This window comes from Sparus aurata, chromosome 8 (genome assembly GCF_900880675.1).
Source record: "Sparus aurata chromosome 8, fSpaAur1.1, whole genome shotgun sequence".
Classification (NCBI taxonomy): Eukaryota; Metazoa; Chordata; class Actinopteri; order Spariformes; family Sparidae; genus Sparus; species Sparus aurata.
Window position 1 is genome coordinate 17,670,460 of NC_044194.1, and position 25,717 is coordinate 17,696,176.

General features: G+C 40.8%; 2 protein-coding genes across 5 annotated transcripts in view; both read left to right on the plus strand.

The window, feature by feature from the left end:
- The window catches only part of tead4 (TEA domain transcription factor 4), a 43,060-nt gene extending 26,644 nt beyond the window's left edge, over positions 1–16,416 (plus strand). For 2 of the 4 annotated variants that reach the window (XM_030424577.1, XM_030424581.1), the window contains 9 exons: positions 1,139–1,210; positions 3,115–3,249; positions 3,832–3,875; positions 4,166–4,227; positions 4,413–4,543; positions 5,810–5,983; positions 10,879–11,019; positions 12,556–12,708; positions 15,448–15,561. In XM_030424577.1, the coding sequence (XP_030280437.1) occupies positions 1,139–1,210; positions 3,115–3,249; positions 3,832–3,875; positions 4,166–4,227; positions 4,413–4,543; positions 5,810–5,983; positions 10,879–11,019; positions 12,556–12,708; positions 15,448–15,561 (1,026 nt within the window). Of the gene's footprint in view, positions 1–1,138; positions 1,211–3,114; positions 3,250–3,831; positions 3,876–4,165; positions 4,228–4,412; positions 4,544–5,809; positions 5,984–10,878; positions 11,020–12,555; positions 12,709–15,447 lie in introns of all 4 variants that reach the window. The other 2 variants (XM_030424579.1, XM_030424580.1) reach the window with 2 other exon arrangements.
- Positions 16,417–19,182: 2,766 nt separating this feature from the next.
- mansc4 (MANSC domain containing 4) lies at positions 19,183–25,662 on the plus strand. Its single transcript, XM_030426634.1, has 3 exons — positions 19,183–19,488; positions 19,594–19,728; positions 24,065–25,662. Exons 1-3 carry the CDS (start codon positions 19,269–19,271, stop codon positions 24,892–24,894), a joined length of 1,185 nt encoding a protein of 394 aa, XP_030282494.1. The 5' UTR covers positions 19,183–19,268; the 3' UTR covers positions 24,895–25,662.
- Positions 25,663–25,717: the final 55 nt, after the last annotated feature.

Sequence of the window (25,717 nt, forward strand, 5' to 3'; positions counted from 1 at the left end):
ATTAATCGATTGGTGAATAAAAAAAAAAGAGAATGATTGCCAACTATTTTTTATAGTTGACAGTTAGACACAGGTTAACGTTGATACAGGTTAGCACTGGGATGATGATTCCAAGAGGCTCTCCAATCCCCACTGGGGTTGAAGCTACTGAATACTCACCATTAGTCAGTCAACCTCCAACCTAATCGAACAGTCATTTGGTTCCAAAACTGAAAGAAATTACTGAAAAATGTTCATCACTGTATGTGTGTGTAAGAAATAAACACTGTAAAATGCCACTCAAAAATACGTTTTAAAGTTGACAAGATGTTTCTTGCTTATTAGTGTCCTATATTTCAATCAAATGCTACTTTTCTGGGCTATTATGTCAACTCTTAAGTGTAAAAAGATATTTTGACTATAAATCAGACAAATGTGCTCCGTGAGACTTAGTTGAATAAATGCCCTTCCATTTATCTACTTTCTAAAGCTGCAGTCAGTCAAGTCCAGGTGAGGGTATCCTATGGTAAACATATTCACACCTGCAGCCTTAGCTAGTATATTGTATTTATTCATCTCTTTTTATTTATTTAGATCCCCACTAGCCACTACCAAGGTAGAGGCTATTCTCCCTGGTGTCCATTATAAATGAATTAACAGGACGAAAGGGAATGAAACAAATAATCTACAAAGAAAATGGATTTCACAACACAACTACTTGTGACAACAATAACGAAAGGAACCCACATTATGTCTGTCGATAAAGCTTGACAAGCACTAAACAGCACAGCAGAATAGATTATGTTGATCATTGAGTCGGAGATAATGTATCAAAACCTGTCAGATAGCTTCAGAATCAGAATCAGAATCAGAAAAACTTTATTGTCCCCTGCAAAAAGCAGTGGAAATTCGTCTTTGAAGTGTTCACAGATGTGCAGTTAACTTAGAGTCTCAAATTCACCTGCATGTTTTCAGAGCATCTGGAGGCAATCCATATGAACTCACAGGATTAAAGGGTTAAAAGTCCCCATCTGGACGGATCAGGGTTGAAGATTCTCACTGTGAGACCTTCAGCACAAAGCAGACCCATTTTATCTGGAAACATGTGACATAAATGCAAACCTTAACTCTGTGGTGTTGTCTGCTGTCTGTCTTTCAGGTATCTAGTCACATCCAGGTTCTAGCCCGGCGGAAGGCCAGGGAGATCCAGGTGAAGCTGAAGGTACGCTACGTGAGTCAACCCCTTTTTCTATATTCCATTAATATTTTGGAAGATTTAACCAGCGTTGATTTGTTTGATACAGAAAAAAGGAGAGCTAAAGACATTTTGATTTAATCACTACTGCACTACTGCACCAATTTTGTTAAACAGCTTTTCTCTGGTGTCACGCCAGAGTTAACGGTGTGAATAGCATGTTGCTTTTTAAAATTTTCATTTTATTCCAGATTGAGTCATACAGGTTTTTAGATTGTAATCAGACCACGGCGCCTGCGTTCAGCTCAGGTTATTATCATGATTTTAATGAAATTGTGCGACAGCAGACGGAAAGTGGATGAAAACATTATTACCCTGTATTATTTATTTATTTATTTATTTATTTATTTATTTATTTATTTATGTTGTTTGTTTCGGGCATGTCAATTCATAAGCATCACATTTCATCATTGTTCAAATAATACAACACACATGGCCGAAAGGGAAAAGCGGGAGAAGCCAAAGCTTATCAAGTCCCGCCCCCATTACCCACAGTATAAAATCTTCATTCTGATCTTTTCTTGTCTTTTGCAAATTACTTTTTTCTTTTCTTCTCTTTTTTTCTTTTGTTATGACCTTTGACAAAACATATTACAGCAGTAGCATACAGAGCTGAATTCAAGCTCTAGACAGTACATACAGATTACATGTGTGTCTGCACATGTGTCCATATTAGTCCATCATGAGTGAACAACAGTCTCATCTTATGGCCTCATCTTATAGCCAGGCTTGCCACAAAGTCAGAATATCCAATTGAGAGAGAGCAAAAGTCCAGTGTATTATTATTCTCTCTTATTATGAAGTTTCATATATTGTTAAAGGTATTCCGACATCCATGACTGCCATGTATTCATATTCCATTAACACACAAGGCACAAATGATTGTCTATTTTAATTGCACGCTCTAATTGATGCTACTTTCAAATGGGATGCTGACACATTTCAATGAAATGTGAACATATTCTCCAGAAGCCGGAGGCTTATATGATCATAAAGAAGATGAACCAAACCCAATTGTCAGGAAACAAATTAATCCCTGAATTATTCCTTCCAGGTATTACGTTTGATAAGTACCCCAATAAAATGTTTTCCTGTGTGGTGCGCTGAGAGCTTACACATCATTGTCCCCCCAATACTTTCTCAGTTTACATTTCTCATCCGCATACACCCGCATACTTGCAGGCAACGGGACCCTCCTCCCTCAACCTCGGACGGCAGCCATGAGGGTTCAGCTGGCACGGCCCGGCATCGGTCACAGGGTTGGCCCCAGTGACAGGCCTTTTTAAATACGTCTTTGGTGTAACTGAGATCCCTACCACATGTACCCCCTATATTTCAACTATGCCCTTGTGTTAGCCAGTTCTGGGAAGAAGAATGCACCGACTGGCCTTGCCCATTAGGGCTGGGCGGCAAGTGCTTGTAGTCCTCTGTGGTTTGGAAACTGCTGAAGGAGTGAATTCACAAACAAGAGGTGGATTGCTTTACAGTGCAGCACAGGAAATAAAGCTTTGAATCTATCTGGCTATTTGTAACTCTTTTTGATTGCATTAGCATTTAACAATTTTGATACAATTGTTAGCATATTAACATACCACCCCGTTGCCTGCCTTGACTTCCAGTATGACCTCCAACAGAAGCTGGTTGTCATCACTGGCTTGCCCCTGCCAAAGCAATAAACTTAACTCTTGACCCAAAGGCCCTTGACTGTAATATCAGCTTCTCTTCAGCTCTCTAGCTGGCAGGGGCTCACCGATGATGCAAGCTGGCCTCAGCCCTTCATTTCCCCTTTTAGGGCTCTGCCTGTATAGTGAAGTAGGGCGCCGACTTAAATGGAGCCTGATTAGTGCTCACCCTTTACGTAACTGTCTCCCTCTCTGTAGGACCAGGCTGCCAAAGACAAGGCCCTGCAGAGTATGGCCACCATGTCCTCAGCTCAGATCATCTCACCCACCGCTTTTCAGAACAAGATGGCACTCCAGGGTCTGTCTAGGCCGGCGTACCCCACTGCTGGCGGGGTGAGTCCATGACACCATCTTGTTCATAGTAACCTTAAGGGCTAAGCAAAAACAAAATATATACCTTTTACTTCATCTTAGAGTCTGGATTTTGCTTATTGTGGCTAACCATCAATTTTACACATTAAAATGTGTTTACATGTGTTTACATTTATAAAGTCTTGAGGAGTCTTGAGTGGTGCCAGAGGAAGCTGCATGTAATCTCAGAAATTGGCAACTACATTACCCACAGTGCAACTTACCTATTGAGTGACATCACTGGAAGCAGTTTATCAAATTACATGCAGCTTCCCCTGGAGCCCCCACAGGCTTAATACTACTTTATTCACTTATGCAGTTGTACTCCCAAAGACCTGTAAGCACACTTCAATGTAAAAAAAAAATGTGGAGTTACCCTTTAAGTACTAAAGTTGTCAAAAAAAATCAGGTTATATCTTTTTTATCATAAACATTTAAACTTTTTCTTTTTACAGGAAACACTTATCAGCTCTGGACTTCTATTTTTTTCACAACACAATTGCTATATGAGAACTAGTGTAACATCAACTTGAGTAATAGTTTCTATTCTTTGTTTTCTCCCAGTTTTGGCACGGGGCTCTTCCAGGACAACCAGGAGGCCATGAAGAGTGAGTAGCCATTCTTTCCGCTCCTTACTTCTACAGTATCCATCAGTACATCTCATGTGATCAGCTTAATAACCATCAGATACATTTCAGTCAGAGACGACTCTCAGGGAAAATTCGTACATATCAGTGCAATTATAAAGAAAAATCTTCAGCTGTCTGACATTCAGCATAGCACTCTGCTCCCTGCATCTTCAGAGGTCAGCCAGTCCAATTAGTATGTGAGAAGGGGTCATGAGGCCGAGACAGTGAATAACATGCCTCTCCCTCTCTTGTCTGCCTCGTCTCTCCAGCATTAAGCCCTTCTCCCAGCAGAGTTACGCCATGCAAGCGTCCGGCCCGGCCCCCATAACAGGTGGGTGCTCTTTCCCCTCTGTTGTGTTGACAGAGGGCTGTCATGCCGTCAATGTGATGAGACAACCTGTTCGTGATGAAGAGCTCAGAGAACGAGCTGCAATATCACTGGATTTTCCCCTTTATGTTTTTACTTCGTCACACTCACTCCACACATGTATGCACTCGCTGCACTCTTGTCTGCAGGTTATGAAAGCACAGCAGGGCTGTCCATGTCTCCCGGTGCCCCCCCTTGGCAGGGTAGAAGTATTGCCAGCTCCAAGTTGCGAATGCTGGAGTTCTCCGCCTTTCTAGAGCAACCTCAGGACCCAGAGACTGTGAGTTGGCAAGACGTTGTCTCCAGAGTCCAAAAGGGATTTAACACTCCACATGAAGCTATTTACCTTTTTTTAATCATCACTACAAAGTTCTTGCACACAGAAATTGTTGTTGACATTTGCATTAGACAATACTTCACATTACTACCCTTATTTATTTTTTATTAGAATTTTCTTTATTCAAAATCATTCAATAGCAACAACAAGGACAGTCAACTTTACACACATACATTTAGATAAGATGAAGGTGGAAAAAAATACAATGTATAAATATGTGATTGGAAATATTATAAATTCAGTAAAACAATGATAGTAGTAACAACTAACAATAACAATTAATACATAAGTAAATTCAAAGATAATTTAAATAGAGGTACAGCTTTTTGGGAAATATACATTTTCCAATTCTCCGAGATGTCTCCAAATTTAATTTTCTGAGGCCTCGCTGATAAAAGTGATTCTTTCATTTACAAAGATTCTATAATTTAAATGATACCAGTCCTCTATGGGCTGTCTGGCAAAAGCCATTTACTTGTAATTGCTTTTCTTTTCTTTTCTTCTTCTCTATTTTCTTTGCTCAGAACAGCCAATTTATCCTGAAAAAATAGAAAATTCAAAGGTTGTTGTGCCAGCTTGTGCCAACAAGACTCTGTATCACTAAGTGAATTGTATTCCTGATTAACACTGTATGTTTCAATTTGTTGCAGTAGGGAAAAAAAGTGTATGGCACAGAGATATTTGAAATGAAACAGATAAATAATCTTTTTAGCATGAACAGTGATTCAAATATTAAACATTTAAAGATTCAAAGCTCAGTTGTGTTACATATAGTTGCACTGTACAATGAAATAACTGCAGCTATTTTAAGATAACATTGCTTCCAATAAGTAATGTCAAATTCATGAGAAATATATCTCACAGGTGTTTTGGTAAAGACTGGATATTGTAGTTTAATACATAAAGCTTTGGTGTTTTGTTGAGTTACAGCAACTCAAGGACCAGAATAATCTGTTTTACCACATAAAGAATGCACACACCAACACATCACATAATTATGAATGGTGTTAGTGGGAGGAAAAGGGCGGGACCCCTGAAACAGGTGATGGGGTTTAACAATAAATATGATTCAATGGAACAGAGGGCTCGATGTGACAGATGTCCTGCATTGCCTCACAGTGCACTTGGCGTTAATGGCAATTTAGCAAATGTAACACTTGTCATTTTTTGGCTCCGTTCAACTCCTGAAATGCACTTTTGTCTCTTCAGTTCAACAAGCACCTGTTTGTACACATCGGCCAGTCCAACCCAAGCTACAGCGACGCCTATCTGGAGTCGGTGGACATCAGGCAGATCTACGACAAGTTCCCAGAGAAGAAGGGAGGCCTGAAGGATCTGTTTGACAAAGGGCCACACAACGCTTTCTTTCTCGTCAAGTTCTGGGTAAAATATGCTTTTAAAAAAAATTCCCTTCAATCCCATTTTTTTTTGTATTTTACTTCCAAGATCCTCAAACCTGATAAATCTCTCGTTTCAATTAAAACCCATCATTACGTATAAAAAGCTCCATCCAATACTCTCTGTGTGCTATTTTTGTAGACAGCATAATCTTCTCCAAGTCGTGAAGGTGAAGCGAGAGTACAGTGAATGCTGTTGTTAATGTTTTGTAGCACCTGTTGGCTGTTAATGGCCTAGCAGTGTTAACTGTGTTGAGATAGCTTAAGTGTTGGTGTTAAAGGAACTTAAGTGAGATTCAAAGCTAGAATGAATGGAAAGTCATCGCTCGCATGACCCGATTGGTGGTTAATATGTGGGCAAAGAAGGCATTGCTGCACAGCATGCATCCGGCGTGGATGTATTTGTCTGTGATGTGTGTGTGTGCGTGCCTGTGTGTGTGTGTGTGTGTGTGTGTGACAGCAGCCTTGGGGAGAGTGGCAGGACTGATCTTTCAGTAGGGGAAATGTGAGCCCAGGCACCTGTCTCTGCGCTATTAGACTGAGTCCAACCCTCATGCATCCCCCCCCATACTTATTTATAGATAAGCCCCCCAAAACATACACGCACGCACAAACACACAAACACCCCCTAACTCACCATTACACACAGAGGAAACGCAGAGAGTAAAGCATGATGACAAAGTCAACTTAAGAGGCAGGCTCAGGACTTTATATACTTATAAACCCACCTCCATCTACACATCCAGTAATAATAATTCATTTCATCTAAAAGTTTTGCTACTCGTTTACACTACACTTTTATGTGTGGGCATGTCTTTTTTTTCTTTTTTTCTTTTTTTACAGTGGCGGTCAGGGTTAAGCATAGTTAGTAGGACTGAAAGTAACTTCAGAAACTCAGCTTGTTAAAAATGATGAAATGGGGCTAGAAAGTGGTGTTTTCGCACAAGTATGTCAGAGAATCACCGAACAAATGCGTAATTACTGCAGTGACTCACTCAGATGGAGAATAGCTGAGCTTCTTCCCAGTATTGTGAATGTCTGTGATATGATAGGACCACATAACAGGTACTTAATAGTTTGTAGATTAGCTCCATTGCTTAAAAAGGAAGCAAAAACATCATTAATATTTCTTGTGGCAATCATTTGATTACCAAACAATTTGCATCTCCAAGGGATAAATAGAGTACTAACAAAAGTAAAATAGCGTGTGCTTGTAGGAAAATATAAGTGTTAGTCTACGGACTTCCCCTTAATTGATACTACATGTATGTTGATGTATCCACAATATCCACAAATAGTGGAAAATAATATACAGGCAAGCAGAGAACAACAACACGAGTACAAAGCAGCTTCATTCCCTGCACAAAGGTCCCACCGTAGAAAGAAAGCTGCAGCATTTTGGATCTGTGTCCAGCAGCAGCGTGAAGCCGGGAATAATTCAGGGCAGATGTTTTCCAGAACTTTGGCAGTGAGCAGTCTAAATGCCATGTTCGCATGCTCAGGTGTACCTTTGAGTGTGTGTTACAGCTGATTAAACCAGCACTAACACTCGCTCGCTGTGAATTCACTCCAAACAGTTTTGGACCTTCTGTAAATTGTGAACAATTAACATTGTAACCAATGTGTACTTTTTATGTAAACTATTAGACTCCTGAACCGTGCTGGGATGAAATAAACATTTAAGGACATTTGCAGTCTGACTCAGAGTCACGAGGGCCTTGAGAGGTTGCCCAAGTCTAGGCATGCCTATCATGCCCTTCGTCTAGATCGGAAAGCCTCTCTATCTTTAAATTCCCCTGCATGGTTTTCATCCTCAGCTAGCTAAGACTACATAAATGTTTGCTGTAGCAAATAGCCTCTGTGTTGCGCTCAAACTTTTGTCACATGAATGCCAAACCCCAGCACTTAACATAACATATAGCCCCAACACAGATTCAAGGTCCATCACTCATAATCGATTTTCAATTCAAGGTGATATTCTTACACAATTCTTACAAAGACATAAAACAAACATTATTAATCAACAATCAAAATAACTTTTTTAAAGAGAAGAGATAGACAAGCTCTGCAGATCTAACCAGCCCGGCCCATTGGCTCCGCATGGGTTCAGGTTGGGTCACTGTGCTAACCCAGACACTCATGCAGCTAAAGGATCCTTTAACTACAATGGATTGGTGGAAGTCTGGAGATTGGATGGTGATGGTCCAGGCACACAATGATGCCTCAGAGAAGAAAGATGTCAATCCACCAACCATTTCCACTGCTGTGAAACATGATTGCCATCATCCTTTGATCCACTTTGTCAAAAATGTCAATGTTGCATTGAGGCCACCGCCGACTTGCAAAGCAGATATATAATACAGCCTTAACTGCGGTGGTTCGGAGTGCCAAAGACTGTGAATGTCAAGTTCAAAGTGCCGCCGTGCAGATGGCTTTGTATGTATGACATTACCCTTCTCACATGTTTGACTGCCGCATTATTTATCGTGGATAGATAAAAGACATTGGTGAGTGACACCATTTTGGAGGTAGTCTTCTTCAGTCCTTGGAAAGAGCAGCTGGTCAAACCATGGCATTTGATTCGGGAGTGAGGGGTAGGAGGGGATGAGTAGCCGCGCCATATATCATGAAGAAAAGAGAGACCAAGACAGCAATAAAGAGCAAGAGATAGAAATAGGGACACAGACAGCGTGAACAAGAGATATGGGATGGCAGGATAAATTATGTCTAGCATGAAACCAACAAATCATTCATCAGTGAAATATTACTCTCTTGATTCACGTGAGAGCCCAGTGGAGTCAACAGTTATGACATGTGCAAACTCCCCGCTGGAGGAAAACAAGCTCATAACATCGTCCCCTCTTAGTGCGTTCATCTTATTGTATCCCAAGGGGGTCCTCCAATTCTCAAGGCATCCATGACAAAACACTGAAATGCTACAAAACAGCTGGGCATTTCAGCACCCATACTGGAAGAAAAAAAACCAAACAGCAAAGATGCTCTCGGCCATGAAAATAAGCAAAATAAAATCCTCAACACATCTGAAAATGCGATAACTTTATTTACGGCATCATAAAAGACGAGAAGAGCCTATTTGATGATGCCGCAGTGACACGGCCGCGTGGTAGGTCATGACTCGGGGGTGTGCTGAGGCGCAGGTTGGCATGGTGACGGTGACAGGCGGCTGGCCCACCTCCAAAGCTATGGCATTCTAGATTGAATTTCCAGCAAACCCCCCTGTCGGCCGCTGGCTGCCCTGCCCCTCTCCCCACCGTCCTCCTCACCCCTCAGCGCCCGTGGCCCTGTCCTAACGGATTGTCTCACGCCTTTGAAGTGCCGAGGGAATCCGATTTGAGCTGGCTCTGCTAAATTGTTACACAGCCAGCCTGCCCACCGTGATCTAATCAGCCAATTGCACGCTGATGATTGTAATTGGATGAATTCCCTCGCAGGCTGTTAGGGAAGCAGGGAATGGCGGTTCGGGGAGGGTCACTAGGCCCCAGGGATGAAGACAAATAGAGGAATTACACTAGCCATGGATGAAGATGAACAGGGTGATGAAGGGATGAGAGGAGGCTGAGCGGTGTCTCAATGGCCCATTAGGAGACATGAGCCCGACAGGGGAAAAGGTAAAACAGGCCAGCTGTCTGACGGAGGAGACGGCACCTCAGTCTGATCCAAAATCAAATTATAGTGGCCTCAGTTGAAACTTAGACTAGAGGATCAGAGACAGGTGGATCCACATCCACATGAGGGCGAGAAGTGTGACTTTGTTCTGCCTTTAAAGATCTAGTGTGTGGGATGTAGGGGCAGAAATTGAATATAATATTCATAATTGTGTTTTCATTAGTGTGTAATCACCTGAAACTAAGAATTGTTGTGTTTTCCATGTCTTAGAATGAGCCTCTTATATCTACAGAGGAATTGGGTCCACTTCTATGGAGTCAGCCATGTTTCTACAGTAGCCTAGAACAGACAAACCATTGGTGTTTTTCTGCGTTTTTAACAGCCACCGTAGGGTTGGGTGGGTTGAGGGGTATTCCACTAGTGGTAATCTGCGGACTCACTGCTAGATGAGGCTAAACCCTACACACTGGAGCTTTGAATTTAACTTAAATTGTGAGGAAACATTTTTCACATGGGGAGACGAGTACACAAGAATTGTAGTTGAAAACATTTAAAGATTGTCTCAAATTATCAATAGAATACAAAGAAATTATAGTTTTGACGTTATGAAGTATATGTGTTGTGTTGCAGAGATACTGAAGTTAGCATGCTAACTAGCTAGGTCCAACATTCCCGTGCTAGTGGTGTAAACAACACCACTCCTCTGGTGATACGAGCTCCCAATCTGGACCACTAGATGCGTGGCTAACCAAGTTTACTAGCTAACTGCAGCTACAGTTAGTGGCCTTCAAAATCTTCTGTATTATCGTCTTACAACACACACACACACACACACACACACACACACACACACACACACACACACAAAGGGATACCCAGCATCTTGAGAATCTCGAGGCCGGATTTGACAGCGTTACATTGGGTTAACAAGGATCTGGCCATTGGATGCCTCTTGGCTTTACAGAGCACTCTCAAGCTTTGTTGAGCCGTGACACTCTCGTCGATGTCTTTGTAAAACTGACACACATGTTCCTTGAGATTCATATCTATGAGCAGAGAAGCACAACCTGATATTCTGTTGTAAATTATGGAGCATGTACTTTATATCCTTGAGATTTTAGATGTTTGATGTGGAGCAGGAAGTCTCAACCATGCTCATAAACCACCAGACTGCAATCCTTGGTCCTTTTGGGTCAGGCTGACAGGTGTATATTGTTAGTTGATCCTGACATGTTTTCTTTTGCTTCCCTCTAGGCGGACCTCAGTGTAAACCTGCAGGATGACAGCAGCTTCTTCTATGGTGTTTCCAGTCAGTATGAAAGCTCTGAGAACATGATAATCACCTCATCCACCAAAGTGTGCTCCTTTGGCAAGCAGGTTGTGGAGAAAGTGGAGGTAAGAAAAGGCAAACATTGATAATTCTATAGCAATCCTACATGTTCTAGCAGCCTGAAGGCATTGAGATCCAGATGAGAGAACACAGTTATGTTACAGATATGCTCATTTATGTCACCCTCTTGTTCTTCACTCACCATTTTTACCCTGAGTTTTGGTTTAAAAACTTACTCCACACTATATTTTGGATGGACAAAACAGCTGCACTCGCCTCTGTCATTTGTCACTTGAACCTCTGACACACACCCATCATCACAACTGGGTGTGGTCAGGTGTGATCTTTTGTAGTTGTAACAACACCCAACTGTGATGTAGCGTGGTAATACCATGCCATCATCATGCCATGGTCAGCACATAAAGCATGTAGTCACATCTAGCTGGCAGGGAAAGCCAGATTATTGGACTTTAAAGGATGAGTTCACCCAAAGATGAGAATTCAGTCATTAGCCACACCCCCTCCATGCAGAGGTGGAGGCAGTCCACAAAATGTTTCTGAAATTTAACTGCAAAACACCACTGAGGCTTTCTTCTAAACAACTGAAGTAACATCCAGTTGGTTGAGCTTGCTGGGGCTGTCATGACAAATTTTTTAGGCTCTTTTTTTGGGCTGCCCTACAATGCCCAAAAGCTTGTTTTCTCTCGTTCTCAAGTCTCTGGATTAATCTAAATTTGCAGTAGGATTAACACATTGTAATACAGAAATGATAAACCATATTTCATCGCTTTATTCAGTGATTGTTATGAAAGACACAGTGGCTTTGCCAATAAATGCACTTAAAAGCATTTGTTTGCTCGATGTTACGAAAGTTTTTGATCTTACTTAGTGTGCTTCATGTTGTTTGGGAAATCCAACGTTTTGGGCTAGTATGGGTCCAACAATTATCAACAGTAGTTTGAAGTATGCATCACTGACTGGATAAATGTGTGACATTTCAACATCAAGAGGTCGTGACCACATCAAAACCCATTATTATCACCCAGAGGAGTGAATAACTGCTGCTTGTGGAGATGGATTCCAGTCACTTGCCGCTGATCTGTGGTCAGGAAACTGACGTGATTCACAAATCTCCCCTGCATGACTAACTGTTATGCTTCCCGTTAACTAGACACAATAGTGGCCCTGCCCCCATCCGCTGCTGATGGATTGTACAATATAAACACACACACACACACACACACACACACACACACAAACACACACACACATCCGTAGGTAGAGCCATCTGCCTCAGTAGGCCACATGATGATATTTAATAGCTTTGTAATTTGATTATAGTTGTCACAAGAAATATGTTTATCGCCATATCTGGCATGCCATATGCTGCATTAGGTATATTACACATATTGCAGCTTATCACATAGATGTTCTCATCCAATGCATCTAATTGAGTTTTAGTTGAATATGTGTTCCTGTTGTTTTCACAACACATTTAACATTTCATCCTTTAATGTGTTTTAAATTCCTTTCACACATGGTTTATGTTGACATATATTGGACTGCAGGCTTTACTTGTGTATTGTATCTGTTTTCCCTAGACGGAGTATGCACGTTTCGAGAATGGGCGCTACGTGTTTCGAATCCACCGCTCGCCATTATGTGAATATATGATCAATTTCATCCACAAGCTTAAACACCTGCCGGAGAAGTACATGATGAACAGCGTACTGGAGAACTTCACTATCTTACAGGTACACACAGAAATCAGGGATATATAGTACATTTGTGTGTATAAAAGGATTGAGACCTCTGTGCTTTTGTCTGTTTGTATGATACTATTCTGGTATTAGATAAGATATTCGGGTATTCTGTTAAGTATTAAAGGAATAGTTTGAAATACATTTACTTCCTGTCTTGCTGAGAGTTAGATGAGAAGCTGACCGTTAGCTTAGCTTAGCATATCAGCACCCATAAAGCTGTTATATCTTCTTTTGACAATCTGTCCTACAACTAAAGTGTAACAACAACAAATTGTGGTTTTACAGGGGTTGTGTGCTAGATAAGACACCAAAAGTCTTGTTGTCACTGTGAGCTGCCAGGCTCTGACTGGCAAAAAACATACATGTCAACATCCGACTAGTAATTATAGACATATATAGAATTTCTGACAGGTATGTATTCTCTCCGGCCTGTTGAAGAAAAACCCACAGTGTCAACAGAGTGCTGTCAACATGGCTGCAAGGGCACAGTCTTGACCATGTCTAGTCTACATCTAATATTAACTCATTCAGTTGACCTCATTTAAAAGGAGCTAAGCTCTGTATCAGTTATTCATGAACTCTAATGAAGCTAATTTACAATATTTACCTCATGTGACTACAAAATTAGTAGTGCGGTAACCATCTTGGAATAATGACCACAATAAGGAAGACTTAGGTGAGGTTTTCTTGTTCCACTGTCTTTGCCAGCATTGATTTTTATTTAACCTTTGGATGAAGCCAGGCTAGCTGTTCTCAGTCTTCATGCTAAGCTAAACTAAGCGCCCGCTGTTGCTACCTTAATGTTTAGAGCACAAGAGTTGTATCTTGTTACTTAGCAATTTTTTTAATACCTTGATTCATTTCTAATTTGGGCCATTTTAGTCCTCCACAGGGGTAAGAAAGCAAATAAATGAATTTCACAAAATCATCAATCATCGTCGCATCTCAATGTTACTTTGAGAACTATTTCAGAAAGCTTAATATAACATTTTAGATATTATAAAATATGATACTCAGGAATGTCAACACTTTTTCTCATGCACTCTCTGCAGACTGTATTAGGTCTGTTGCCATATCCCGCCCAGAAAATGTTGCTTATGATGTAGAGCTGCGATGATTAGTTGAAAAGTAAATCATAAGAAAAGTCTCCAACTATTTTGATGATCAATTAATTGTTTTATGTCTGATTTTTCAGACAAAAATGTCAAAAATGTAAAGGTTTCTGCTCTTTAATGCAAGAAATTACATATAATACACATTTCTTTGACATTTGTAATTGTAGATGAAGAGTATTAGGTTTTAGACTGCTGGGTTCTAGGCATTTTTCATAATTTTTTAAACCCTTTTAAGGACAAAATGATTCATTAATCTATAACAAAAATGTTAAATGATTAGTTTGAGCCATATTATCTGTCTTTTGTCTCGTCTGAACATCGACACACACACATCGTCCTCCATCATTCCTACACTTTCATTCATTCCAGTCAGAGAGGATAAAGAACTCAGGGCCACATGGATGTTCTGTATATGTGCAGATTATTTCAGTCATTTTTTAAAGTGCTTTTTGAAGGCAGATGTTGAATATGGTTGTGCTGCGACAGACCATTGGCAGCTGGCAGCAGCTTCTCAACACTTTTTGAACATTTTTATGGTTACCATAGTAACAAAGTGGTCCTCAACACCAGGGTTCAAAGACATTGGTGTCCCTTCCATCGGCAGCTGCATTCCTACTTGACAAGGGACAATGACCATATTGAGCCCACACTGACGACTACATGGCAGCATGTCATTAGGTTTCTCAATGGGCTGATTTAGCTCATATTAACCATGAACAGCTCATTAACAGACAAGCACACGCACATACACACACAAACACACACACACACACACACACACACACACACACACACACACACACACAGAACAGATGTTTGCACAGATTCCACATTGCAAGGCTGAGCACAATGGATCGATATGCCTCATGTAACAAGTGCTGTTCTCAATGCAACACAACTGAGAACGAGGAATTGCTCAAGTTGTGCTCTTGTTGCATCGTCACACTCGTCCTGCTGTATTTGCAGACACAAATTTTGACCAGAGCGATCATGTGTGACACTTTGTAGTATATTATGTAGTGTTTAAATAGATGTGACATCCCTATTATACTATATCAGTGTTACATATTTGTATTATGTTTTATGTATTATTAATGGTTGACCAACGATCAATTGTTAAGGCAGCCATCTGTCAGTTAAAAAAAATTGGGATTTGCATTTGCATTCCTTCAAACAGTGGTGAATAAAGAGTTGTGCATAAGATGAAGCTTTATAACTAAGCCTTTTAACACACCGAAATACTTTAAATCAGTTTGATTAAATTAAGACACGTTGGGTGATTTTAGGATTTTACTACCAGTTATTTATCATTCATATAGTCCACTGTGTCTATGATGGAGGTCGATCCTCAAGAAGAACTTTATTTTTCTTCCCAACTTTTGCTGGTTCATTGGATTGTTTAGATTATTAGTTTTATACTGTGTGTTAGTGTGTGTACTCATTTTCTTTATTCTTTATCTAAGGGGGCAATTTGTCCTATGATTGTGGCTCCTTCATGATGCAATCTATTAAAAACTTCTCTGTAGACTAGTAGAATCTGAACAGGTTAACTGAGGTTTGGCATGTTTTCATCCCCCACAGCATGACTGACCATTTTTTCTGTGTTTGTCCACAGGTGGTGACTAACAGGGACACACTGGAGACCCTCCTGTGCATAGCTTACGTCTTTGAGGTGTCCACCAGTGAGCACGGCGCACAGCATCATATTTACAGGCTAGTCAAAGACTGACACAGTTACAGAGTTGGAACTTACCTGCTCCAGACCCATTGTAGCACCTCAGTGAGTGACACCATTAAACAATGGACTACTTCCTCCGTGAGCTTAAAGCTGAAACCACACGGCTCGGTCAGGAGCCCAGAGAAACACTTGTTTTGTTAGCATGCCCAGGGACACTACTACTGCTGAAGAAGAGGCGGATTTGGGATTGTGGAAGCTGAAGCAAGCTTTGTGTGAAAGGTGGCAGGAGAAAACAGAAGAGGACCATGACACACTGTGGTCTCTATACCAAAGGAGCCAAACCTAGCCAACAAGACCTGCATGAGAAAGTTGTCATTGGTGGTGTTTTTCATCTCATTTTACTAGTGCTTGTTTTTAATTTAGATTGTTTTACACACATGCATGTGCAGGGGATGTTTGCTACGGAGGAGTTGGGCAGCCTCAGGGTGCCACCTAGTGACTTAAATATAAATAACCATGGGGGAAAAATGATAAAAGTAGACTGAGAATCCCTCCTATGCACATCCATAAAATATCACTGTCTTTTTGTGCCAATCTTTTGTGTTATTTGAGCATTTGAGTAATTATGTACAGTGCCACGTCATGTCCTCTTAACAGAGTTATGAAGATAATTGGCTAAAAATGATTTAAAAGAGCTATTGTATTCACTTTGTTTGATGTTTAATGTTAAATGTTTATTGTATTGTCTTACTGTTTTTGATTGAAAATGATCTGAATACAACAAAAGGCACATAATAACACTGCTAACTTGAACCAGATTGAGATCTGTAAGCTGATTACAGAGGTTGTCTGCAACTGTAACTTGCCCTGACGTGTCAGATGAAAATACAAGTGTTTCTTACATAACGTCTGTGTTTACTTGTCTGTGTTGACTGCAATATGTGGCGTACTCATAGTGGTGTATACATCATGTGCATAGTTTTGTCCTATATGATGGTGCACTATTAGTGACTTGCAATTATTTATTTCATGGCTAATGACAGTGATCATGCATCTTGATCATTTCAGGCATCTTGTCACATCTTCAGGCTGTATTAAGGTAGTGTTAACTTTGAAAGATGCAGATAGAAATATAGCTTGTTTTGCTTCGCAGGGGTGGCAAAATTAAACAAACAATTCAGTACCCCTGCTTAATCAGTTTAATTTCTGAGTCTGCTGTTGATAGGAACTATTGTCCCATAATGCAAGGCACAATGGAAATGGAGAAGCTGTTTGCAGCATCATTAAAACTGAATGTAGATGGTGGTGATGCAGCTCCAGGGAGGTATCAGAAAACAAATAGGTAAGTATCTAGAGTTACAGTTTACAACTATTGTCAGGATTAATTAAGGTGATGGTTATTTTTCAGTGTCTACAAAGTAAAGTAATATTTAATAACTCGACTTCAGTGAGGTGACATCCTCAGTTAGATTACTCAGAGGTATTTAATTTCCAATAATAAAACAAAAAACAAAAAAATAAATAAGTAAGCAAAATAAGAGGTGTTAGCAAATCCTCAGATTTGAGAGTCTGAATCAGGAAACGGTTTTAGCTTGACGACTGAAACAATAGACACCATGACCAAAAGGTTTCTGTCAGTCTACTTATCAATTAATCAATTTAGTATTTCATTAATATTCTTATTGGACTTAAACTTGCATTGGCAGTGTCACTCCAAAGTCACAGTGTAACTTATATCCACCTGTGCACATCATTTAATAATTATAATAATAATAATTCTAGATAAGAAGAATATTAAAATAAGTATATTCTAAGTTTGTTAGTGTGTAGTATGGAATTGTTTAATGGAAGTGACTGTCGCCATCTGGTGGTGTTGAGACATCATTACACTTCTCATATCCAGATCAACTTGAGCAGTTTTTAGCTCAGTTAATCAGGCTGGTTAATGTAGTTTAATATACGTAATGTGAAAACAACAGTCTGTCATGGAGAGCATTACCTTAAGTCTCAGTTCCCATATAATCACCAGTATCTTTAATATGTTTTGATGTAAAGTCCCCGAAAACAACACAATGTTTTATTATGAATTGCAACGTGTTCTTTCGTTCAAAGTATAGCATATTGTGTATTTTTTTTGGCAATGAAATGATCAAATATCCATTCTGAAAAGCTTTGAAGCTTATATTACTGAAATCTGACACCAAATTAGTGTTTTTGTTTGACCCAAGTGTGCTTAAATGCAATGGTACCCCCTCAGTTTAAATAGTAATACATGGACTCTGCATTCCTTAAGCTCTTTATCCAGACAGGTGCTTCAACTCCCAGGTGTTAGGTGAGAACGTGACACTCGGATGGAGAGACAAGCTCACAAAAAGCAAGAGAAAGAGCCTAACCGGTGCAGCAAATCCCAAACCAGGGGAGCAAAAGGCTTATTCTGATAATCCTATTTGAAAGAATTTAGGCAGATCGCTACAATTATGGAAATCCACTCTCGTATGTCTGACCTCTCTGGAAAACAGACCTCTTGTTTGGTCACAAAGAGAACTGAGAGGGGCTGTTGGAATTTTTCAGCCTAGTTCCTGTTTACAGTAGAGCAAAAGTGATGTGGTGAAGTTATACCTGCACTGTGGAGATCCATTTAAACCCCGTACACAGGGGAATCCATGGGTTTGAATAATGTATGAGTTAGAATGTTATCCTACACATTGCAGCGCACTGCAAAACCTCAAAATCTTACCAAGTATATTTGTCTAATTTCTTGTCAAAACATCATACACACTTAACATAAGACACGTTACCTTACATTTCAGTGAGATATGGTGACTTTTTTTTCTTTACCTCACACACAGCTAATTTTAACTCTTCACCACTCTAACTCTCTTTTTAAGTGGCATTTTTTTTTATTTGTCAGTCTTAAAATTTAAACGAAATTGAAACACCATCTTGTATTAGCCAACAACAGGTTACTGAGCCCAAATGTTTCAATTATTGTTGAAGAGGTCGAGAATGAACCTTCAATTCAATCTCAGTTTTCCCATGTGAAAGGGAGAAGGAGTCCTTAAAGGATAATTTCACCCCAAAATGGGAATCCAGTCATTATCTAGTCAGCCCCATTCTGATGGAGAGTCAGGTTAAGTTTCGTAGTCCACAATTCATTTCTGTAACTCCACAGCAGAAGAGAGTAGCAGCATTCTCCTAAATAAAATAAAGCAGATGCTCCATACAGCTTGTCCAGTATAATCAAAATCTCTGCAAGCCCTGAGATCCCAAACTGATTTTGAAAGCAGTTGTTTACACCCTTTGTTAAGCCAAATCTTAACTTTAGCTGCCTAACTGAACTAGCTGCGAGGCTCCTGAACTGTGGACTACTACAACCTGACTTTCAGCAAGTAATTTCCCCATTTGCGGGATGATAAAGGAATTTGATTCTAATTCTGATTGAATGGATCATGACTGAATTTCCACCTCTGGGTTAATTTATCCTTTAAAGGCCAACAAGGACACTCTTATATTGCTGCTCAGCGTCTATTAAAAGCTGCCGTGGTTCAGGTGGACACATTACGCACGGCTGGGTCTCCACCTCCTCCAGTTGCGTAGCTGTGACACACCTGGAGAGTCACCAGTTAAAAAAAAAGAAGAAAGAAAACAGACCACTGGCTTCCCCTCCATGCCTGTCAACTCCAAGCAATCAGCCTCCCAGATATGTCGGTTCCCCGTCGACGTTGTCATTTAACATGCTCTGATTTACATTACGCGCAATGAATGTCACATGGGGCTTGCTGACGGTTTTGGGTCTGGTGTGCCACACTGAGTCGAGGTGCTCACCGACCTCTTACTACAAGAACTGCTGGATCCGACGCTTCCCGGGGATTTTCATCGACGTCGAGGAGTCTCAGAGGAGAGGAGCGCAGCTTCTCAAGCACTACCAAGAGGAGACGGCGCTGAAATGCAGCCGCACCTGCTGCCTGACGAGGAACTGTGAGTCCAAACGCGCACATATTCGAGTCCGTTGTGTTGTGGCATGTTTCCTTATCGTTCATCTCCAACAGTACCTCATGTATTTATCATCCGTTCTCTTTACAGTTTCCTGTAATCTGGCCATTTTTCACTATGACACCACTCAAGAGAACGTTAACTGCTTCCACCTGCACTGTCCCACACTGGAGAGCTGCATTCTCAGCCACAGAGGCAACGTTGTTCTCTACAACATCACAAAGGGTGAGCAGGAGAGTAAAGGGTAAAAAAAAAAAAAAAAAGGCCTCTGAGTGCCCTAAATCACATGCTATCTGTGGTTGTATAGAATGAGTCTCCTTGTATTACATTCTCAAGAATACATGTTAATACATGTCAATACACGAAACAGACCAATGGCGCATTTCTACTCCTGTGATTAGACCTCAGTTATGGCAGGAAAGTAGTAGCCTAAGTTTGCTCAGCTTCTTGCTGCTTGTATTTTGTTTGACTCTTTTTTCTGCCACTTTGCCCATTTCAGAGGGAAATATAGTGTATATGTTTTCCTATACTACATGTATTTGACTGCAACAGTTAACAGTTACTTTGCAGATTCAAATTCTACCAGGGGTGGAAGAGGTATTCAGATCTTTCACCTGAGAAAAAATACTAACACTAGACTGTGAAAAAGCTCCATTGCAAGTTAAAGTCCTGCACTGCAAAATATTACTTGAGTACAAGTAAGTGTTACTGGTAAAATGTACTTAAAGTAAAAGTGTTCATAAAAATGAACCCTGTGATTGTTTTAATATCTGGCCACTTGATGCATTCAGGTGTGTTTTAACATGTTACTGTTGCAGCAGTTGAAGGTGGAGCTGACCTGAACTATTATTTACTGTTGGGTAGTTTAACCTTTATCAAGTTCACAACATGTACACGATGCACCTTTATCATGTTGAATCTGGAATGTAACTAAGTACATTTACTCAAGTTCCATACGGTCTTGTTCTGTATTTCCTGCCACTTTAGACTTCCACTCCGCTACGTTTTGGAGGCAGTTATTGCACTTTTACTTCACCGCATGTAATAATAACTTTAGTTAACAGTTACTTGCAGATTGTAGGCTGCATCAGAGCCCATTTTTAAAATGTTTTTATTAGCAGTTTAAAAAAAACAAACCCTCCACTAATTCCAGGTGGATAATCAAGTCAAGTCAACAATTGATCAGCCCACAGTATACAGTATATACTGTACATACATGTAAATATATGCATAATTTACATTTACATGCACTTTTGATATTTAAGTACTTTTATTGTCAGATACTTTTATAATTACACCAAAGTACTACTCGCTTGGTTGACTTTCACTTTTACCAAAGTGATATTTTAACACAACCTTACTTTTACTCAAGTGTGACTTTTGGGTACTTTATTACAAAATCAATGTTTTGTATGCAAAATGTTAGTCAGCAAAGAGACCCACATCAGCAGCAGTCAAGATAAATGTAATGCAGTAAAAAGTACATTATTTTCCTATAAGATGTAGAGAAGGTACTTGAGGTACAAGTACTTATATACAATGCTATAGGAATTTTACTTACATTCCATAACATACAAAACATCCTTTAAAATGTTACCAACTTCCCAACAATAAATACAATTTTCACCACCTCGACCATTAACAATAAAATAATACTTGCACACAAAAGTAAGTGTAATAGGCTATATAATAGTAAAGCACTCGTAGTCGCGACTTTGCTGTGCGGGCTTTGTTTGCTCTCAGCGAAGGGGGTACCAGTCGGCCAGCTGATGTAGATGAACTTGTAGCCATACGCAGGGGCAAAACTCTGTCTCTCGCTCTCTCTCACTCACACACACACACACACACACACACACACACACACACACACACACACACACACACACACTGTGGTCATCAGCAAGACATGGGTCCCCCCACGGACCCATTAACGGGTCTTATAACAGTGACATAATTAAACCGTGATGGTCCATTTTTAAAATGTCTCTGAAAGACAACTCCCTTACAGTAATAACAAAACAACTATTTAGGTGCTGTATCATAAGCAACTGGACTTGTTTCAGTCTCTTGATGACGTTTCACCTCTCATCCAAGAGGCTTCTTAAGTTCTAACTGGAGGGGAGTTGCAGGCTTTTAAACTCTGTGTGGGAGTGTCCTTACAGACACAGGTGAGCTCTGAGTTCCAGAGTTGTTAGGGCCACTCGTGGGTTGTTGGTCAAACCATCTGTTATAACCAGGGCCTAGAGGAATCCCTGGAATCCCGCCCCCCAAGCTCCACCAATAGCTAAGCAATTTTAAAGGTTTGACACAGGATGACACAGTGGTGAGTTGCTGGCATCATGGTGCAAGACCAACAACCTGGACCTGAACGTCACCAAGACCAAGGAGATGGTGGTAGATTTCAGGAGGGAGATGCAGAGGTCCCATCACGCACCATGAAAGACCTATGGGACCCCGGTGGAGAAGGGGAGCAGCTACAGGTACCTCGGAGTTCATATCTCAGAGAACCAAACATGGACGACCAACATCACCACACTGGTGAAGAAGGCTAGGCAGTGCCTGTATCACCTCAGACGTCTGAGGACATTTAAGATCTCCTCAAGGCTGCAGAAAACCTTCTTCTCTGCCGCTATCCAGTCTGTCATCTCTGGAAGCAGTGATGCTTCATTTGACCCATTTGCAACAAACCTTGCAAGTAGAATCTGTGGACAAAACTTATCAAAAGCTTTCACCTACGTCACACCTGGTGGCGGACTCCATTTTGATGCTTCGCCATAAAACCATCAACTCAGTATAACTTCAACGTACAATTTGCCATCTATTCCAAATTGCTAAAACATGTAGAGGGTCTTGCCCTGAATACATCTACGTGGCACACCCCGACGGCAGCATGCCCCAACGCGTGTGGACTGCGAGGGCCCGTTCATCACTGCTTGCAGCTTTAATATTTCATTTACATCCCTCCTCATGGGGGCAGTGTTGCGACACAGTTTGTCACTCAGAAAAAACAGAATAGTTGTGAAGAGTTGTTGCATATTGCTTCACATGTATTTGTGTGTGTGTGTGTGTGTGTGTGTGTGAGAAGTGTGTATTCATTAAGTTCTTACAGTTTACTGCACTGCTCTGTGTCATGATTATCTCTAAATGGAAAATCAATAAAAAACAAACAAACAGATAACCGATTGATTGATATTTTTATGAATTAAAACACCCAGCAGCACATTAAGTGGTAACAATTAGCCTCACCTTCACCTGCTGCAGCACCGGGGATTCTTACACATTAATATTATATAACACAATAATGCAGTATATAATGTTCTGAAATCAGCTTTTCTGAATAAAAAGTACTTTGGTCTTGATGGATCTTTTCAGTTAGTGACTGTTGTAGTGAACTTGATGTAAATCTGATATTAATTTGAACTTTTTATTCTACTTTTGATAAAGTCATGATTCGCTGGGACACAAAAGAGCCGTCGCTTATGTTCCTGTGCTTCTCCTGCTATGACAACTGCTATCACAACACAACTCCAGAGACGTCTGAAGGACCAATGTGTCTGATCAGACCAATCCGGAAAGGCTTCACCACTATGGCTTGAACGCCAGATGACCGATGAGTGTGACACCCTTGAATACCAGACACGGCCGAGCACGTCAGCGATGAAGCTTCTCGGCTCTTTACATCACTGCCTCTTCAAGTGCTGCTCTAAACTCTGGTGTTACTATTTAATGCTTCAACAAAGCCAGACAGGAGCTCAGATTTAACATAGCCAATTTATTCTGACAGTGACACAGTTACTAAATAAAATGTCATTTGCTTTTATCCAAATATACAAAAATACATTGGTAGCAGTTCGGAGAGCTCACTTGTACATTTACATTAACAATTAGGGCATTTAGCAGACGCTTTTGTCCAAAGCGACTTACACTAATTACTTTTGTCACAAGAGAGAAGCCACGACATATCACTGTCGATGGAGTAAAAGAAATATAGAAACAATTGTCATGCTCTCATCTCGCGGGAGTGATGCTATGCGGGGTCAAGGTGAAGTCTGAACAAATGAGTCTTGAGTCTTTTGTGGAAGATGGAGAGTGATTCCACTGTCCTGACATTGGTCAGGAGTTCGTTCCACTACTGAGTTGCCAAAACAGAGAATAGCCATTTTTTATGCATAAAAAAGTTCTTTATCTTCTACTGTGTACCTTTTTAATTGATCCTGTCCGATTCTTCATGCAGGACTTTTACTTTCATGCTTTTTTTCAGTTTGGTATTGCTACTTTTGCTCAAGTTGAATACCTTAATACTTCTTCCACCACTTTTAACCACAGTTAAATTTAAAATGCTGACAACTATATCCTTTAGATGAGTAAAAATTCACAGATTTTATCATGAAGAAAATGTCTGATACAATTTTTAAAAGCCAGCATGTTTAAAGGTCCAGTTTGGAGTTGATAATGAGTCTCAACCATACTATCTTACAAATTGGACCTAAATTATGTCAGCAAAGAGTGAAAAATAAAACAAAACGAAAGCAATTTTCTCAACAGTTTCTTCGTTTCCTAGGTGTGGATCCTGACCTGTTGGTGTTCGGAAAATACTTCACCTCTAATGTACGGGTGTTACCCCACCACTACAGTCGAATCAACGCCTCAGAGCCGCTACCCGCAGACAAACGCCAGTTCATTCACCCACCTCCGCCCGCTGCACTGCCTCTGACATCAGCACCAACGGTGAAACCCCTCACTACAGCAAGCAGAGTGCTCATCACCACCACCACGCTGCAGACCACAATACAGCCTTCAACAGGTCCAACAACTACCTTGTCTTCCAGTCCAGTACCTTCAGGGGACGATACACAAACAACCCCAGCCATCTCCACCACTTCTGATGCACCCAGCTTCACTACGCCTTCGTCATCCACCACAGCAACCACCTTCGGCCCTTACAATCCCAGCACCACTTCTGTAATTTCTACCACAGCTGCACGGCCCTCAACAACCCCTACCCATCATCACACCACCAGCTACCAGCTTGCCACCAGCCCTCCGACCTCCACAACCATTACTGGCAACATAGAAAGCAGCAAGCAATACCCCAATGACACCAAGGGCAACCCGGGGAGGAACCACACAGCAGGCAGTGAGGGAGGACAGGGCGTCGGCGGCGAGGACACTGTCGAGGGTTTGGGGCCTGGGTGGCACGTAGCTGCGCACACTTTGCTGGTTGCATTGGCCATCTGCGTCACAGTCCTGCTGAGCTGCTGCTGCTCCATCCTGCTAGTAGTGAGCTGGAGGGGACAGAGGAAGAGGATGGGACGCTACCGGACATCGTGGAGAGGGAAAAGAGGCTCCATGCGTCTGATAAAGTATGTGCTGGTCAGAGAAAACACTTGAAACACTTGTTAAAAGTGAGCTGGAATTAACGTTTGTGTTTTGTTTACAGCAGTGTTTTTAATGAAGGAATCCAGGATGAAAAGACATTTGACATGAAATAAGAATATCTACCGTTTTCGTAAATTATTAGTTTACTGGAATGGAAATGTAGTTACCGTCAACTGTCAACTGATGTATTAAGGTCACAATTCTGTATATTTAAATTTCACAGGCAGAGGTATTTTATGGCTTAAATGAGATGACAAAACACAAATTAAATGATTTTGGTTTCACTTGTGACGCAATGACCTTCGACAGAGGAGCCAAAGTCGGCCAATGCATTTGACCGCAGCAATTTGCCTGAAGAAAGACGATATGATGTCTATTTGGCTGACCTACATATTGATGCACTTCAATGAGTTTTAACCAATGTTGATGCCAAACCTCAAAGACTTGGACCAGTTGTGTATGCTGGTTTTAAGTGGGACTTAATGGGCGCTTCCAAGAAAAAAAAAGACAGCTACAATTCAAGGGTTGTTCAGATCGTAAACATTGTGCGGCTACTTTTTGACTTCAGTGTTTAACCCCTCTTGCAGTCCAGCGCATCTCCGCAGTGCATTGGGTTTCTTTTGACCTGAGAGTACACGCACCACAGACCAAAACTCCTTAAGAAGGGTTAGGTTCATTTCAAAGACCTGCTTTGAAATGAAAGCATCCTTTCACTCTGGTGCCACTCCTTGAGCTGATAGTGACAAGAGTGGGATGAGAGCTGAAGGAAATGACTGAAAGAGGCTTTTAAACATTAAGGATTTACCCATCATGAGCATGAGCACAAGTTTCCAAC

Bases quoted from the DNA above. Each gene is read 5' to 3' on its own strand.
- mansc4 (XM_030426634.1), top strand. From the start codon at position 19,269: ATGAATGTCACATGGGGCTTGCTGACGGTTTTGGGTCTGGTGTGCCAC. The intron at 19,489-19,593 runs GTGAGTCCAAAC...TTCTCTTTACAG, and splicing joins CTGCTGCCTGACGAGGAACT to TTTCCTGTAATCTGGCCATT. The intron at 19,729-24,064 runs GTGAGCAGGAGA...TTCGTTTCCTAG, and splicing joins TCTCTACAACATCACAAAGG to GTGTGGATCCTGACCTGTTG.